Here is an 18,850-nt window from a genome sequence, read left to right as displayed (position 1 = left end):
TGGTATCAGAAACACATGCCTCCTGTTCTCCGCACTTTCCACCCTTGGAGAAACAATTAACTAAATGACTAACTTAGCATAACATGGAGATCTGACAGGAGAAAAATTTAAGATTAAAGGTAGGACTTCCCAAATAAGACTAGCCCAAAACATGGGCGGCTGTGGAATATGGCTAGTCCTAACTACAGATGTTCAGACAATGGTGGGATTATTCTCTGTCAAGAATATGGGGGTGGGGGGGGGGGATAGGCATCAATCAGCTGGGAGGTTTAATGTGTGGCTGTTAGGTTCCTTCCAACAAGGAACCTTTATTTTTCCTTCAATTTTTTTTTTTAATTGAGGTATAGTTGATTTACAGTGCTGTTAATTTCTGCTGTACAGCAAAGTGATTCAGTTATACATATTTATACATACTTTTCTTAATATTCTGTTCCATTATGGTTTATCATAGGATACTGAATATAGTTCTCTGTGCTATACAGTAAGACCCTGTTGTTTATCCATCCTATATATAAAAGCTTACATCTGCTGACCCCAACCTCCCACTCCATCCCTCCCCCAAACCCCTCCCCCTTGGCAACCACCAGTCTCTAACAAGGAAACTTTTAGACAAGGAGCCTGAGTGATGTCCTTAGCTATTTCCTTCACTTTATAGATCATGATAAATCTATAGTTATTAATCTATACATCTCATTTTATAGAGCTCTCAAAGGTTAATTAGTTTTAGGTCATGCAAAACTTAGTGAAAACAACGTTTTGTTTTCTTTCTATAACACTAAAGTTGGCTGTACTCAAAACCCAGCTCACATTCTAGAACGAGACTCTCCTGGTTCGTAGGCCAGTTCTGTCTCCATTCTAAAATGCTACTCTCAAAAATAGAAGCACCAAGGAAGAGAAAGTGGGGCAGTACAACATGATGCTTGCTAGCCTTTTAGCTCTGGAATCAATCAGATCTGGGGTCAAAACTTGGCCTTGTTGATTTCTATCTATGTGGCTCCTGGGATGCTACTTACCCTATCTAAGCCTCAGTTTTCTTATCTGAAAATGGGGTTAATAATAGCTCAGAAGAAACTTCCCAAAGTAAAGTCCTCTTTGGGAAAATCAAAACTTGGGAGTGAAATTAGCTTTGCTATGTAGACAACTGGTTACTAACAACAACATTGATACTAACATATTAACTCAACTCACCACCCCCATCAAAAAAAAAAAAACAAAAACCCCAAAACCAGAAAAAAAACCCCAAAAAACAACAAGAAAAAGGGACCATGACCCATAATGAAATTTCTATCAGAGCTTTGCTGTCAAAGCTGTTTTTGGCATGGGCTGGGGGAAGACCATGTTGTGGGATTGTCTCTGAGAGGCTATTGCCTCAATAAGAGCCCCTATTATTACTTAAGTAACTTAAATTCCACCATGGAAGAAATCCAAGACTCATCAGTTATGGGATTTGTCCATTGTAGAAAAGAATATTTTGCTGAAGTATTAGTCAGAAGAAGTCTAAACTTCTCTTGCTTGTTCAGGGAAGAGTGATGAGTCTAAACAATAGCCATCATTATGATAATAGTAATGGCTTCCATTTACTGAATGTTCACAATGTATAGGCATTCTGGTAGGCATCTGAATATATCACGTCAGTGATTTCTCACAGAAACCTTATGAGGCATTATTTCCAGAAAACTGAAGCTTGGGGAGATTAAGTATTTGGCTAAAGTCACACAGTGAATAACTAGTAGAAGCAGGGATTTAAACTCAGTGCCTTCAACTCCAAAGCATATATTCCTAACCAATAGGGTTTCTGCCTCCTTAGATCTGCATGGTACTCAAGAGTTTCCAAGCAATTTTAAACCGTCTACTTAATTTCCTGTGAAGACATCAGAAAGGAATTATAGTTCCTATTTTATCAATGAAAAATAGGTTTAGAATGGTTAAAAGACTTAAAGAAGATTGATCACCTTTTATTTATGGTTTAGAGACTAAATCTGGTTCTTTCTACAATACTATAGCTGCCTCAGTGAAAAATACAATTCAGGTTTTGTGGGACAAGTTGATTTTGTTTCTAAAATTCCCCTGTATGACTGCCATCTGCCCCTGTTGATGGTAAATGTGCTGAAGTAAAAGCATATATTATATATTGCCCATGGAAGTCTAGCATTCATATTTTCACCTGCATTTAAAAAATGTACATGGTTACCATAGCAACCCATAAAGAATACCATAGAAAAATCAGACTAAGCCTACATTTCTCAGCACAATGGTCCGTGCTGTTTGCAGCGCTTTGGTGAGATTTTCACTGCCAAAGATTTGTCTAACCAGTCCCTTAATCATTGACTGTACTTCATCATCACTACCACATTATCATCCTCCAAAGAATGCATACCTAGATTCTCAGGCCACTAATAATGCTGCTGAAAGAAACTGTTTAACTGATAAGTGAGCACTGAAAAAACCTGTCCTCAAGCTCTCAGCCCAACCGCTTCTGAAAACCAAGGGAGAATTAGAGTGCTTCACAACAAGTTGAACGTTAGCTTAAGTTCCCTCTTCTGACCCATTAAAATGCAAGAAATTTAAAGCATGAATAGCATGATAATAAAAATAACTACCATTTATTGGGGATTTGACATTGGCAAGTATAGTGCTAAGCATTTTACATGCATTATCTCTAATTTTCATTACGTTAGTTCAATTTGGGCATCGTTACCCCTGTTTTCCATATGAGGCTCAGAGAGACATGGAACATAATAATAATAAAAGTATTTAACATTTATTGATCCCTGACCATGGGCCACACACTGTTCTAGGAGCCTCACATATATTATTCACAGTAATCTTTAAATAATCATTTGAGATAGGCCCTAATATCCCTCTTTCACAGGTGAGGAAACCAAGGCAGAAAGGAACTTGTTAATAGTCATACAGACAGTAAATGACAAATCCGCTTTTTCAGAGTGGAATCACATCTTAGGAGGAGGGCAGGTTCTCAAGTTGGCACATGAGACCAAAATCACTAGTAATCATTTGGAAAAAGTACCTCAGCAGAGTCCACCTATGAATATACCCATTAAAGCTATAGTTGCTTTGGTTAAAACCCAGAGTGGTAGTTGACTTGCATTCTAAACTATGGTGAATGAAATAGATGGCTTTAAATAATAAAAACACGCTCAGCTAAGGAAAATGTTCAAATGATCAAGTCCATGGGACTGCATATTGATCAAGGCAACAGCAGATACTTATTCCTGAAATATACTCTCATTGAGTGACTGATGGACAGGATTTAAATGGCCATTTAACTCTTGTTAAACTCGAATAGCTAAACTTGTGTGGGCTAAATACACTATAAACAGTAACCAAATAAGGGAATTGAACCCAGGTTTTTTCTAAGTTGAAAGCCCATCATATTTCCATCATGTGTCATTTGGGCTGACACCATAAATATTTATAAATAAATGAAATGAGAATTCTTCCACCCATCCAAATTCTAATAAAAACATATATACGAGCATAAAAATCTGCACCTCTCTGTGACCTCCTCCCCCCACCCAACAGAAAGAATACTGTGTAGAAGGAAAAGCTAATGGCTCTTGATAATGAGTGGCAGATGGGAGAAGCCGGGTGGAATGTCAAACCCTAAGTAAAACACACACAGGTAGGTAGGCATTCTCTCCCTGCTCCCCCAGCAACATCTTTAAGAGCCCAATTTCGGCCCATGTCCTTGTCATCAAAGACCAAGGTGACTGCTGTCCCCTCAAAGAAACCACGTTTGTTTACTTTTTCTCAATTGATTAGAATATATGGGAGAAATGACAAGTTTTGCTATTCAGACAATAGTAGGTGTATGCCTTACAGGCGGCCTGTTAATGAAAACATTGAAAAGATCTGTTCTAAAAGAATGTTTACTTGTTTATATGTGATGGAGCCAAACAGATACCATGTCCTGAAAAGAAATCAATATTTGGCTGGCAGCAGGGCCCTGCCTGCCATGAAGACACAGGTCATGATATTGAAATTCCACACAGCACTGCTTCCCAATTCTTGATTCCAACGTACTAGAGTTAGAAGAATTCTACTGAATGTCAGCCATTTGATATATAATGAGCACCGTGAAAAGCCTAAGTTAAGCAAGAAAATCTGTCTCCCATAAATTTTAAGGCATCATTACAGATACCAGTCAAAATATGGTCTTTATTGGTTGCTAGGGAAAAATAGCGATTTGTATAATGAAGGGATTAAAACAATGTGTTCAACTTGCCTCTCTACCCAACATTTCACTAACATTTGTAGCTTAAATACTGAAACCTCAAAAGCCTGAAATGTAAAGCACCCTAAATATATTTACAGTAATACTGACATTTTATAGCATGCTTGGAAAATCAATTTTCAAAATGCCTTTTCATTCCTCAAGAGAGAGCAAGGACAAAGTAAAAACAGCAACAAAACCATAACAACAACAACAACGAACTCCTATATAATTCTAAAGAGACCCAAATACAAAAGGAAACAATCTCAAGTCTTGATACATTTTTTCCTTCACTAAAACTACTCTGTTCTTGGGAAAACACTCTCTGATAATAATAATTGTCAGGCTCCGGGTGCTATTTCTTTGATTGGTTTACAACTGGCATTTCTAGGAACAGCTTTACTGAATCTAACATCTTTCTTTTTCTTTTTCATAAGCACCCTCACAGCCACTAACAGGGCTAAGTGCTTTTGACTGACTCAATCACACGATAATCGTGTGAGGTTAAGTATTATCCCCATTTTACAGACATCAGGAGGAAGGTCAGGGTATCCAAGATGGCACAGCTAGCGAAGATATCCAAACCCCAGCTTGCCCCACAACAAAGGTCATACTTTCGCCACTAATTCTTGGTGTCTACTATTCTATTCAGATTTTCAAAGTATCCTTAATGTGTTTAAGAAATGAGTAAAAATTAATTGAAATATTACCTGGATGAATGAATTGTATGACTGATGGTCACTACATAGCCAGCTCCTCCAACGTCTAAGTAAGGTCCGGTCAAAGAAATCAAACCTGGATTAGCTACTGCGTGGAGATACCTAATGGAGACCAAAGAAAGTCGTTACTCGAGGGTATGAACAACAACTTTGCACATTTTGAAGAAAAGTAAGCTCGTAACACTAAAAAAATATTATAAATTGTGCTTATGTTACATTCAAGTTCAAAAGGATTCCTACTTTTTATGTCTGACTGTAGCATCAGCAACAAGGGGTCAAGAAAAATATGAAATTCTCTTTAAAAAAGATGCTGAACTCAGTATATATGTGAGCTTTTAATAAGGTCTACAGTAGAGATGTTTTAGAGGCTAAAACAAAAATTAACAAATCAAGTAGAAACAAATACAACTGGGCACGTAAAAATGTCCCCTGGATTGGTAAAGGTGGGGAACAGGCAGTAAAAATAGCGGCCACTCATGAGTGACTCAGTTACTAAGCAGCACAAGACTAGAAATCCTGTTTTCATGCCCAGGTTGCCCTCCTGCTATACCACCTGACTAGCTTTTGCTTTTGAAAATCAGAGTAAAAATAAATCCCAGAAGTAAAAAAGTGTTTTTCAGTTTACATGTGTTCATTTTTCATAGGTCACATATGAGCTGTCATTTGATGCCATAATCACACGCAGTGACATTAAGTATACCCACTGGGGACACACTGCATACAAGATGGGAATCAAACCACTAGGAATTGAAATGGCCAAGTATAAAGTATTTCAGTCTCAAAATTTCAATGAAGAGATAAAAGCATTGTAGACAGAGGAAGCCCACAAAGCTTTTGTTAATACTACATTTAGAAAATGATTCAAAAACATATTTTCACTGTCATGAGAAGTATCTTCTTTAAATATGACTGCCTGAAGTTGCTTTATTGTCTTATCATGTCTCTTTGGGACTTGGGGGGGGAAACCTTTGATAATGGAAGCCCCTAAAACTCACCATTGTCTCCTAGTGGGATCAAATGCTTTGTCCATGAGGGAACCAGGATAAATTCTGAGGACGCCATTGGGCGTTGCTATGTAACGGCGGACAATGTAAGTGTTCAGGCTACTCATTTCCATTTGTGTCATCCATTCATCTGTGACGTGGCTGGTAGCCATTACTTCATTTCTGACAGAGAACTGGGAAACAAAGGAAGACATAGCAGGGATCCTTTAAGACTCACATGAAAAGAGAGAGGCCTGCTGGCAGAGCTTCCCAAAGCTCTCTTGCAGAGAAGCCAAGCCCAATTACTTCTTAAAAATCTTTCCACAGCAGATGGATACAGCCAAACTTGGTGAAACAAAAGCTTCCTGAAATATAGCCAGTGGACGTGTGATTTACTTAATTGTTCATCCTAGCTAGGCTTTCTGTGTTTAAGAGGAAAGAGCCTATAATGCAGCATTAAATACACACCCAGACACACATACAAACACGTGTACACACACCCCCTAAATCTCTGCTTCTTAAACTGCATCATATTTATCTCAACAGACAGTAGGGGCACTTTACTTCATTCCCCTGGGAAAAATGGGGCTGGGAAAGTTTCACTGGTCTCTAACTCACACCCCCCTACCTAGAAAGCCCCTAGTGCATCTAAGGCCTGAAAGAGATTCTTCATCTGGCCCACAGGGCTTCTTAATCCATCAGAAGGGTCCTCGCCGGCCAGCCTCCCCTGGGCCACACACTCTGCCTTTCTGGCTCTCCAGCTGAGAGGCACAGATCCAGAGCTCGGCTTCCCACTTCAAAGGTTCCCTACCAGAACCCCCTCCCAGGCCTGTGGAGGGGTGCAGCAGAAATGCAGCCCCGGGACAGCACTCACTTTGAGCCCCGGGTTAGCAATGAGGCGGGTGTTGTCGCTGAGATAGGCTGTGTAGTGTTCCACCATGCGCTTTGTCTCCGGCTGGCTGAGGTGCTCATAGGGGGAGGAAAAGCTGCCAGCAGACAGCATGACGGTTGGACTTTCTGAGAGAGAAGCAAACAAAGCAGGCCTGAGAACACGGAGCCTGCATCTCAGGCCCGAGAACACGCAGCCTGCATCTCAGGCCCAAACAAAAGCATGGCGAAGCCTCTGCCCATCGGTCAGCTGTGGTGGCTTAAAGTCCTCTCTAAGGAAAGCAGAGAACTCCACGCTGGAAGGAGCGGGGAAGGAAAAGAGTCAGATCCTCTCCCTGCAGGGAGCTTACAGTCCTGAGTGAACCTGAAGAGATCCAAGGGCTGAGAATGACAAACAGTCAACATAGCTCAGGTCTACATATAATATCCTACACTTATTAGGGTCGAGGAGGCAGCATATGACATGGAGCCAGACTGGGTTGAGCCTGGGCTCCACCATTTCTTGGCTGTGTGATGCTGGCAAGTTGTAATACATGTGATGTTTTTATCGTCTGCAAAGTGGGGGAAATAGCAGCGCTGACCTTATAGAGTTATGGCATTATATTAGTTAATATATGCAAAGCAAACGATTTACTAAATGTAAAGTATTTAGAACAGAGCTTGCACAACTCAAGTGCTTCTGTAAGTGTTAACTCTTATTGTTCATATTAGTATGATTATCGAGGAAGAAGGAAAAATGGAATAGCGGAGTTGACGCAAAAATCAACTAAAAAAATTCTTCTCACAGACGGGGACAGCCAAACATGGCATAAACAAAATCTATGGAAACGGAGTAGTTAATATACACATATTTAATTGTTGGTCTTATCTAAGAGGAAAAGCCCAGTTCTCTATTTACGACAGAAATCCTTGCAATGAATTACATTTTGAAACAAAAACACTACATCTTTGTCTCTGAAATTTTACTCTTCAATCGTATATTTTTAAAAGCGTTAGAAAGCACTATCACATGTCCTATCTCATTTAAATCTGTGGGTCCTTTTCTATTCCTTTGTTAGTTCTCACTCACAGTGTTTTGTTTCCTTGTGGCCTGGTTATCGCTGACTGGACACTGTACTTAACAAATTTGTAGGAAATGCTGAGGCTTAACAGGATGGGAATATCTTCCTCTAGAAAGGATATTGCATCTTGTGCTGCACACCAAGGTGAGGCAGGATGGTAAGGTGGAAACAGTTCCCAATAAGGAGACAGGATACTGGCCTAAGTGCTATCCTGGGAGACTTTGGTATTCAACAAGTCCACGATGAGTGAACGCTTGAGGTTCCTTAAACAACTCAGATGACAGGAATCCCATGTCAAGGGCTGATTTAGTTCCAATTCACCCTTACCCTAAAGATGTAGTCCTTTGGGATCTCTGCTAAAAGCATGCATGTGTGTGTGGAAGGGAGGCGTTTCCTTGTTAGTCTTCACCTTTTGAGAACCTTGGATTTGATTTTGGCCTCTCTTCCTAGCCCTGAGCAGCTACCTAAAGCACGACTTCACAGTTGTTTCTTCTGTATTGATAAATATGTGCACTGTAAAAGCAGCTTTAGGGGTTGGCTTCCTTCTCTGGGTTCTTATATTCTCCTAGACTTAGGTCCACTACCGATTAGGTTAGTTCTCTGATACTTTTCAAAAGATTTAAAAAAGGTTCCATCCAGGATTTTTGGTTGAACCCAACAGGATGGGCCAGAATTACCTAGTCTTCCCTTACCAGAAGACAATGCTTCAGTAATGCTATGTCTCCTTTAACTTTCATATCATCATGGCATAGCTTGGGAGTTATTATTATATGCATATCAAGGAGTAGAAAGCCAGAGGCTTAAAAAAATTAGGTTGCCTAGCAGTGAATTCATGTGTATATGCTCATGGCGTCCTCCGTGCAAGGATATGCCAAAGAGAGAGGACTGTCCTGGAACTCAAAGAGCTTAGGACCCAACTGGAGAGACAAGGATAAAGAACAAAGAGGAAAACAACAATACTGGAACAACACAATAATATAAGAAATGTCTCAGGGACAAAAGAGTTGGGCCAGAGGAAGGGAAGGAGAGACAACTTGGGGAGTGGGCCTTTCCTGTAGTGACATGGATTGAAGGAGAGAAAAAACCAATATACAGGACCCAAAGCTTTATGGCCAGGAGCTAGACACATAGCTCTAATTTACATAAGATACATAGTACTTATATACATACTTGTGTACTTAATTGCACTGGATGATATACTCTTTTAAAATTCCTCTTTGCCTCTTTGTGTACCAAGAAAGACAATGCCCCCTCCTTCAGCCCGCTTGAAGGGAGCTCTGACGTACATTTAATACCTTACCTCAAAATCCCCATCATCAATGAAATTAGATGGAAACCACTTATTTGCCATTGTTTCCCTTATTTTCCATTTCTTTTTAAAAATATTTCAATTATCCTGCTTCATTTTCATTACCAACTGTTACTAAACTTCTCCACACATTGTTCTGGGGGAGTTCTATGGCCAAAGTGAAGTTGGGTGGTACAGTGGAAAGAGCACCCATTTAAAGTCAGACACTGGCATAAGGTCTGTCTGTGTGCCCCAGGATCAGCCCACTAGTCCTATGTAAAGTATGGGAGTTGATAAAGCTCTATGTTTTCTGGGCATCTCTGTGAGGCAGCACTGTCCAACTGAAATACAATGCAACCCTCAATTGTAATATAAAATTTTCCAGTAGCCACATGAAGAAAAGCAAAACCAAAGAGGTTAAATTAATTTTACTAGTATATTTTATAGACGCCAATATATCCAAAACATTATCACTTTAACATGTAATCAATACAAAAAATTAAGCATGTATTTTATACTTACAGTAAATCTCAACTTGGTCTAGTCACATTTTAAGTGCTCAAAAGCAACATGTGGCTAGTGCCTACCATACTGGACAGTGTAGCTATGAGCGATTATCCAAAGGAAATTAAAAATCTAGGCTTGAGCTTTTTTCTCATCAAGAAAAACTGCTGCACTTCACTGTCTCAAATTTAAAAAGAATGACCTTGTAAATCAACTATACTTCAATAAAATTTTTTAAAAAGAATAAAAAAATAAAAGAATAAAAATAGTGACCTCACTTGCACCAGCAGTAGTGTAGTAGTGTTTAGCTTGTTCCCACTGTGGCTAACGGAATCATGCATATCTTAGCTTTCCTGTAAGCATTCCTGTTTTTTTTTAAAGACAACTCTTTTTTTTATTTTTGGTTGCATTGGGTCTTCGTTGCTACATCTGGGCTTTCTCTAGTTGCGATGAGCGGGGGCTACTCTTCGTTGAGGTGCACGGGCTTCTCATTGCGGTGGCTTCTCTTGTTGTGGAGCATGGGCTCTAGGCTCGTAGACTTCAGTAGTTGCGGCTCATGGGCTTAGTTGCTCCGTGGCATGTGGGATCTTCCCAGACCAGGGCTCGAACCCGTGCCCCCTGCGTTGGCAGGTGGATTCTTAACCACTGCACTACCAGGGAAGTCCTCTGTAAGCATTTCTTAAAAATATGAATGAAAGGACATACATACTCTTTTGTATGGAAACAGAAGGCAACCCCCCTCCTCACAAACCTAAATTACAACAAACAAACAATGTAAAATCCAAGTTGCCATCCCTGGCCCTCTCCAAGTTGTCCACACCACTGGAGTGTGTCATAGATGAGACTACTTAGGCTGCCTACTTACTCTCTTGATCTCATATCCAGGCAGAAACTCTATAGGATGGAATTCAAAAGAGAAACCCAAACACAACTGCTCTCATTTGGAACCTAGAGACTGGCGACTTCTATCTTTGATCCTCTTCCCACCTGTGGCCCCTCTATTCAGTTTTCCAGTTGTCTAATGATTCTTATTCACTTTTTGAACCCTAAGTATTTTCAACAGTGAAAAAGAGAATACCTGTTTTAAAGTACTGTGACTACACTGTGATGTACTGACAACATACACCATGGATGCCTAGTATGTGCCTTGCACATGGCAGCATGCAATAGAAGGGGCAAATCAGGCATGGACAAAGCATGAACCACATCTCAGCCTTGCTACTTTCTGTGTTACTGTGGGAAAGTTATGTATTTCAATAAACTCAAACATCCTCAACTGTAATAGTTCAACTCAGATGATGAATGTAAAGTACCGGGCACAGAACACATGTAAATTCCCTTTTGCTTCCTTTGAATTATTTGCTTATCTCCTGAGCTCTTTTCAAGCAGGGACCTGTGATAGATACAGATATGCTATATAGATATATAGGTATGCTACCCTTAGACCCTTTACCATTTCTCCACCTCCTGCCTTGCATCCCTATATCTGTGTGCTTGCCTCTAGTGGGCCATACCTGTCACTCTCTTTGATGGACATTGTTTGGGCTGCTAAAACCTCTTTGTCCAGCACTAGCAGAAAGCTGCAAGTGACTAAGGAATACAAAAGTCCAGCTCCCTTTCTTGAGTCTGGGCAAACTCTGCGATGTAATTTACACTCCAAAGCCCCTCACAGGATTAGGCTGAGGCTGGAATGTCACTTAAAATCAAACTCTTGCTTGCTTTCTCCTCCTGCCTTATCCTGTTTCCTTCACTTCCTCACTCGTTTCTTCTGAGAGTTCATCCTTAACAAATCACCAACGCACAAATCTTCATCTCAGTGTCTGATGGAGAACCTGATACCAGGCAAGGCCTCAAATTGTTTTTACATTTGCCTCCCCACACTGGCACTGCAGGTATTCAACATCTTAATTCAAACTGATACTCATGGTGAGCTGCTATGAGGAAGACCACAAAGGAAGCTGAGAAGCACCAGGGCTTTACCTAGCGTGGCCAGCTGTTTGAAGTGGAGGCAAGCGCTAGGCTGGCCCAGGAGGTCCAGCCGGTGGTACAGCAGCTTGCTGCTGGGGACAGTGTTGAGGTTCTTCAGTTGTTTGACAGGTATTTCCGGTTGTATCACCACAATACAGAGAATGAAGGAAGTGTCTTGCACCTGGAAAAATCAAGAAAGAAGTTCTAATACAGAAAAATGAAAGTTCCTGGGGATAGCGACTTTGCCTACATTATTTTCAGCTCTCTCTGTCTTCTACTCCACGTAGACAAATATTTGATGAGTGAAGGAAAGACATGAAGATGGGGTAGTAGAAAATGGCTCTAGCAAAAGATTACATTTTCTAATTTTTATTTTCCTTTCTGATCGAGGGAAATTAATGAATGTAACAGAAAATTACGGAGCTAATGAAGGGATCAGAAAATAGTCTCTTTGAAACAGTACCTACCCCTAGTCCTCTTTTGCTTATTTAAGTTAATGGATACAAGCTGGGACACGGAATAAGAATACAAAACTTATTTCTGTTTGGGTTTGAAATGCATTTTAAAATATACAGTTGGTTTTGAAATGACTGTTCCGAGAATTGACTACTTTAAATGCCAATTATAAATCCATATAACACAGCCCATACAGAATCTGGTTTACTCATTCTGTTCCCAACGAACGCTTTCTTTTCTCTTGGTTGGAGGTGACTAGGATCTCAGACTCATGAAAAGCGCAAATCCTATAGCTCCCTTGCAAGGCTGGACTGACTTGTCCTTTCAGACCAGGAAAGGCAAGTGTGTTGTAGCTTGGCCTCATTTAAGCTCCTATGTTGAGACAAGAGTACTTTCAAATTCACTTTGCTCCTAATAATGGATGCTTGAATAAAATTTGGTGGGAAAAATGACCACTAATGAGTCAAAAGCCAAGTCAAACTACTTAGTTCCAGCTCCTTGACTTAAAAATACAAGAAAGCCAAACTTCTCTAAGTCCATTATATTAAGAGATGAACAGAATCTATTTAAAAGATGGTTTGTAAATAAATGAAAAGAGTGATAACCAGCTAAGTCAGAACTAAAGATGGTCAGAACCAAAGCAGCTCAAAGGATTTACTTAACGATCAAGGAGAAATTTTTTAACTAGGCAGGTTAGAGTTCAGTGTAATGTAGGATTTATGAGGATGGTTGCAGAATCTTTTTAAACACAGGGGAAATTTGCATCTTCCTGGAATTGCTTTCAAGTACCGCTGCTAAGGATATTCAATTAGATTAGCAAATTTAATCCTCTTCCTCCACCCAACAAATTAGAGAGTGACAGAGTGTTCTGAAGTGGCATTTACTATTTCCCCTCTTCCCATCTCACACAGTCATCCTTTGAGTTTGTTTCCTGTGTTGCATGTTCTAAGGAACCAAAAGGCAAAAACTTTACCAGAATGACCAGAATATAATTTTATAATTGGGTCAATTCTGTAAGAGAAAAAAAAAATAAAAATTACCCTAAGCATCTAAAAGCAACACTCTATAAATAGTTTTTGGCTGGAAAGGAAAACAGATTTCAATACAGGTCTTCTTCCTATTGTGTTCTTAGCTGAAAAAACAGTCTTTGCAATAAGGAACTACGTATAACATACCTAGAAGAGCTCTCCATGACTGGGGAGTGGTTTTTTTTATCACTGACTGTCCATGGGATTCATGTTTTGAAGTGAACCATGACCGTGTAACACAGGAATATTGCAATACCTTCTGATAGTCAATAGTTCCTTCTGTCACAGCATAGAGCCTCATCATATGCTCAAAGATGGACTGGGGTTACACAGTGACAGAGTAGTAATCTCTTAATACTGCTAACGTAATCTCTCATTTTACATTTAAATTAATTCAGTGAAAAAATCCACCAGTATCTGCTATATCTACAGATGCTAAGCAGTTTAACCTATTATTATCAACATAAACGAAATCTATTTAAATTATATTTAGTAGAAGAATCCATTTTATTCCCGAGGACAAAAAAGAGTACCTATTCACCCCTCCCTCCAGTGTAACTAAAAAAAGCTTAAAAATACTTATTCTTATTCCTGGGGAAGCAGGCAAGCCTTTTTAACTTCAATTTCATTATTTATTACCTCTTTAATTTTTCACTTAATAGTGATGTTCTTAACAATTTCAGAACTCTGAGAAAACTAACACTTCTACCTCAAGTGACTACATGATTATATCCGTTTGGCTAAGTAGAGTAGCCAGAATTTACCAGTATTACTGAAGAAAGACCATCTTAAGAAGATAATACTTCTTTCCAAAATGTTAACACTAGGTTTATTTACTGTACAAAGAAGGCCTTAAAATGCCTCCATTTCCTTCTTTCTCTTTTAATGCCAATAAACATTAATATAGATATTTTCCCAGGATGTAACAGTAATTGCTTTCAATCAGGATATACTGTAAGATAAGCAATCTCCAGTTTCAAATATAAAAGTATTCTTCAATTCAGAATTCTGGTGTCTGGCTCACTCTTTCTGATGTGAAAAATTAAGCAATTAGACTTTATTTAAAAATTGTATAATTGTGAAAATAAGGGCAGATGGTGCAATCATTCTCAAAAAAATTCCTGAAAAGGAGCTGACTCAGGGAGTTTCAAAATAGACTTTGACCTTTTTCAAATCTGCATTATCCGTAAAATATCAGTAGAATTAGGCTTGCAAACGTAAGTTTCTCAAATGGTTTTATTATTTTGTTTAATTTCATTTCCATTTTAGAAATCACCCTTGCCACATGATGCTTTAAAAACCAAACAGAAAGGTCACAGGAGAGTCATGTCTGAAGGTGTGTTGGCTACTCCTAATTCCTGTCATTCCTACGCAGACACTGTACAGAGTTGTTGAATTCTCTGCATCTACCACTAAGCTGGATGCTCTATGAGGGCAGAGGCAACATCATTCTTCTTTATTCTTCTTAGTTCACAGTCAACGTTCAATAAGCAGTTTTTAAATGGATGAATAAACAGATCCATTTGGAGTCAACAACAGGTAAAACACCAGATATGGTCCTCCAAGGGAATCTCAAGTATGACTGCATTTTAAGTTTAATGATTAATATTTGACGATAAAAAAAAATCAAAGTCCACTCTTCTTTTAGTCAATTACAGTATTTAGGGCCCCATAATAGCATTGTTATGTTATGCTTGGAAGAGGGACTAAAGGACAAAAACATAAGTAAGATGGACAGTGTGTGTCAGATTCTATTTCTCTATGATTCTTCAAGGCCTAGTATCTGAACGAGGCTAGTGAAAGAAAGCTGAAGTGCGTGCCACAGGTACGGCTACACTGTCAATCTGCTTGTGACACGTGGGAATAATCCACATTCTAATCTAAACCTTTCTTTTCCTTGGCATCAACAGAGGACATTTATGGTTTCATATCTCCTTTTCAACTCCCAACTTCCGTAATATGAGTTGAAAACGATAAAAACAAAACTGGACACAATCTAAATGTGTATTAACAGGGGACTGTTAAAAGAAATTTGATCCGTCTATGTAATGCGATACTAAAGAGCCATTAAAGTTGTGTGCACATGCACATACACACACAGAGATACATGCCTGTGTGTGAATCATAATTTTCTGGAAAATGATCAAAGTGGTTACCTCTGGGAGACGGGAGGTAAAAGTCAGGAGGGGAAAGGGCAGAGGTCACTTTTTTATTTTTTATATGGCTTGATTTATTCATCATGAACAATGACTGGTTTTATAAACAAAAAAGGAAAAAAAAATAGATAAAATTTCTGTGGAATCTCTTCTTTTTCCAATCCCTTTAAAATTGATGAGTAACCCTTATCAGACCGATGTTCCCTGCGATTCCCGTATGAGGAAGAACGCAGCACCCCGCAGCTCCTCAGGCAAAGGAGGTTTCCTCTCACTCACCATCTTCCAGGCATAGCTCACGTTGTAGGCCTCCTTTCCAGTTTCTCTCAGCTTGTTTATGTGCCAGGACAGGGTTGAGTTCACAGGGACTGCGATAATCTGGCTGCCCAGAGGGAGGCTGCGTTGGCAAACAGAATGCAATACTTCAGGCAAAAGATAAAATGAAGCACTTAATTAAAGGCAGGGAAGATGCTGTGAATCAATGACCACCTCCTGATTTTGAAAAGCAATGAAGCTCATCACTTTTGAAAGAGATAATGTGAGATTTTCAATTTTGTAAAAGCATTCTGTCAGCTCTGCACCAAAAAACATTCCTTACTCTCTACCCTGCCCCCCAGTTGTAATTCTTTCCAGAGACCAACTTGTCTCAAATCACTCAGTCATTAATTTACAACCAATGAGCACAAAGACCCATTTCTCTATAGGTTACCATCTGCCAAAATAATGTATCACAGTGGGAAAAAATCCAATCTGTTCCTTATTTCAAGAGAAAACGTTGTATATGATTGTGCTGTCAACTTGGAATGGACGCTACTTTGCCAAGCTATTTTTTGGCATGCTCTGGAGCTGGTCCTCAACTTAACCCTCGTATTTTGCCAAAATTTTTCCACTTGATATAACTGGAGCATTTTTAAAAATGAGATAAGATAGATCTGATTTTACAACTAAAGTCAATGTGAACATAAGAATTTGATTTACAAGACATTTCCCCCAAATAACAGTTCTGAGAGATCTTACCTATTTTACAAAGTAAACAAAATTTTGGCTACGATTCTTATATTAAAAATTGCACTTTTGATACCATTAAAATAATTTCTACACTTGTTTTATATCCTATTATAAACACTCGTATTTGACCTCAATGGATCCTATTCTCAGAGAAAAACAAAATACTACGACCCTCATCTTTTCCTTACCTTAGGATATTTTGCCGAACCAACTCAAATTTGGGGATATTTTCATAATGGATGATATCAGTATGAAGGGGGGGTTCCGATAGTAAATATGGCCTGGTAAGAGATGGGTGCATAAGGGTATACCCTGAAATAAGAAAACAAAAACACATGCTATGGGAAACATGTTGTAGGAAGTACTGATTCTGATGAAAGCGCCCATCACAAGTTTGAAATATGGGATACTCTGGGATGGCTGCCCGACACTCAATTTCTCAGTCTGTAACTCACCAGTTCAATAAAAAACTGAACTTATTTTATGTGTTCTTGCATAAAACTCTGGAAGTGTAGCAAGACACCTTAAATTATCGGACATCTGCCTCATCAAGAGTATTTTTGAGGTACTGGTCATTTGGTTTTCGTTTCATAAAATATTCTAATCTATCACATAAACTTTGATGCCAGTAAATGTAAAGAAAACAATATAGACCAAAAAAGGATCTGAAGGATGACATTCTATGTGTCATTCAATCCTCAAGTCTAATTTCCTGATGTTACAAAATAACTGTTACCTATCTCTCAACACAACACAGAAACAAATGCATAATTTTTAGATTCTTTCTGCCATCGTTGAGGTGTTCTATGAAATATGAGTAGTAGTCACACAGCTTTTCTACAAATATTATCATTTTCCTACTTTGTTAGTATCGGAATGTCTAGATGATTTTCTCCAAGATGCTAAAGAAATCATTCTTTCCTATGATTAAATTTTAGCAGATTACCTTTGTCATCTATGAGAAAAGTATAGGAAGCCAAAGAATCTTGGTAATATGTCACATCTTCAAGGATGTAAGCCAAGTTCACATCCACTCCTACAATTCCCAGAAGGAGGTTTCCAAAATAACAGGGTTTACTCACAGTCATTATCAAACCTGTGGGTTAAAAACAAAAAATAGTCAAAGGACGGCAGAAAAGGCACTGAACAAAGGCTGGCGCTGTACTCTAGGGAACTGTGAAGGCTTATTATCAGCCGTCTCAATTTGCTCTGAAGAAAAGTTTTCCGTGTCATCCAGTAACCAAGCACTGCCTTTGCAGACAGCATAAGGGAGTTAGAGTGTGAGGAAAACAGACCCCCTTTTTGGGGGTTCAGATATCTTAGTTAACTTAAATGGAGGGAATTTGTATATTTTCCACTCTTTTTTCACCTAAAAGGATATGCTATTCCAGATCAGTGCAAAATATCAGCAACACTTAATACACATCGTTCTACTTCCTAAAGTGAGGATGATTCAGTTGAATCTGAAAGACCACTGGACAAAGCATCTAAAATTCTGGGTTCTAGCCCAGCTGTGCCCCTTACGTATCATACATGTGACACTGGACATAACTTTGAGCCTTGGTCTTCATGTCTGTTTAAAGGACACAGTAGTAACTGCCTTACTAATTTCTAGGGGTTGTTAAATCAAAGAGATTACAGATAAAGGAAAGCTTATAAGGTACTATATTAATGAACCCTATCAAATAACAGGAAGATGACAAGAAAAAAAAAACCTAGAAAGGTACAGAATCTTATTATCTGACCACTTAGAAGGAGACACTAAGGTTCTAAAGGAATGTATTTCTAGTCACTTGGGCCAGGAGTCTGTAAATTTTATGTAAAGGGTCAGATAGTAGGTATTTTAAGCATTGTGAGCCATATATTCTCTGTTGCATATACTTTTTTGTTTCTTTTCCAACAAAGCTTTAAATATATAAAAACCATTCTTAGCTCACAGGCCATAGAAAAACAATAGGATAATTAGGGAAAGGGAAAAGCCAAGGGGAGGAAGACGTACAGAAGGAGAGGGCATGAAGAGCGGTCAGTGCGTGGCCTCAAGCCCCAGGCCAGCTGGGCTGTCCTTCCAGCTCTACTGCTGGGCTGGGTAAGTTGTTCCACCTCTCTGAATGCATCACTTCATGTATCACATGGGAAGCTGAGACAAAGTGATCTCTAGCATCCTAGCAATTCTACAACCCTATGGCTCTAAATGAAACTTAGAACAAAAAGATGGATCGTTTCTCTCCATCTTGCTCTTGTATTTTCCTGCGCTTGATGACACGTCCATGCTTTTGCAGCACATCAGGAAGCCTTTCTTCTATCAACACCCAGGAAAGGGATTTGGATCTCTGAAGTCTTCTACAGAGAGAATCATGTCTGATGTCCACTCCAAGTATTACTGAGTTGTTGTGATTGCAAAGGCCAATTAAATGCATCACTTGGTAGGAAGAAGTGGATGCAACACTGAAAAACCTTGTGAAAAGTTATGCCCTGTTACAAGATAAATAAGTTCGGGGATGTACAGCACGGGGACTACAGTTAACAATACAGTATTGCGTATTTGAAAGTTGCTGAGAGT

General features: G+C 39.1%; 1 protein-coding gene across 1 annotated transcript in view; it reads right to left on the bottom strand.

Moving 5' to 3' along the window:
- The window catches only part of CACHD1 (cache domain containing 1), a 212,037-nt gene that overhangs the window by 24,279 nt on the left and 168,908 nt on the right, over positions 1-18,850 (bottom strand). The window contains exons 10-16 of the mRNA XM_007164743.2: positions 17,237-17,386; positions 16,479-16,602; positions 15,562-15,679; positions 11,658-11,826; positions 6,811-6,953; positions 5,949-6,130; positions 4,945-5,055 (exon numbers count right to left, since the gene is read on the bottom strand). Coding sequence (XP_007164805.2) covers positions 4,945-5,055; positions 5,949-6,130; positions 6,811-6,953; positions 11,658-11,826; positions 15,562-15,679; positions 16,479-16,602; positions 17,237-17,386 — 997 coding nt within the window. The remainder of the gene's footprint in view (positions 1-4,944; positions 5,056-5,948; positions 6,131-6,810; positions 6,954-11,657; positions 11,827-15,561; positions 15,680-16,478; positions 16,603-17,236; positions 17,387-18,850) is intronic.

The sequence above is a fragment of the Balaenoptera acutorostrata genome, chromosome 1 (genome assembly GCF_949987535.1).
Source record: "Balaenoptera acutorostrata chromosome 1, mBalAcu1.1, whole genome shotgun sequence".
Lineage (NCBI taxonomy): Eukaryota > Metazoa > Chordata > Mammalia > Artiodactyla > Balaenopteridae > Balaenoptera > Balaenoptera acutorostrata.
The sequence above is the reverse complement of the archived record's forward strand: the minus strand, read 5'-3'. Positions and strand labels throughout refer to the sequence as shown.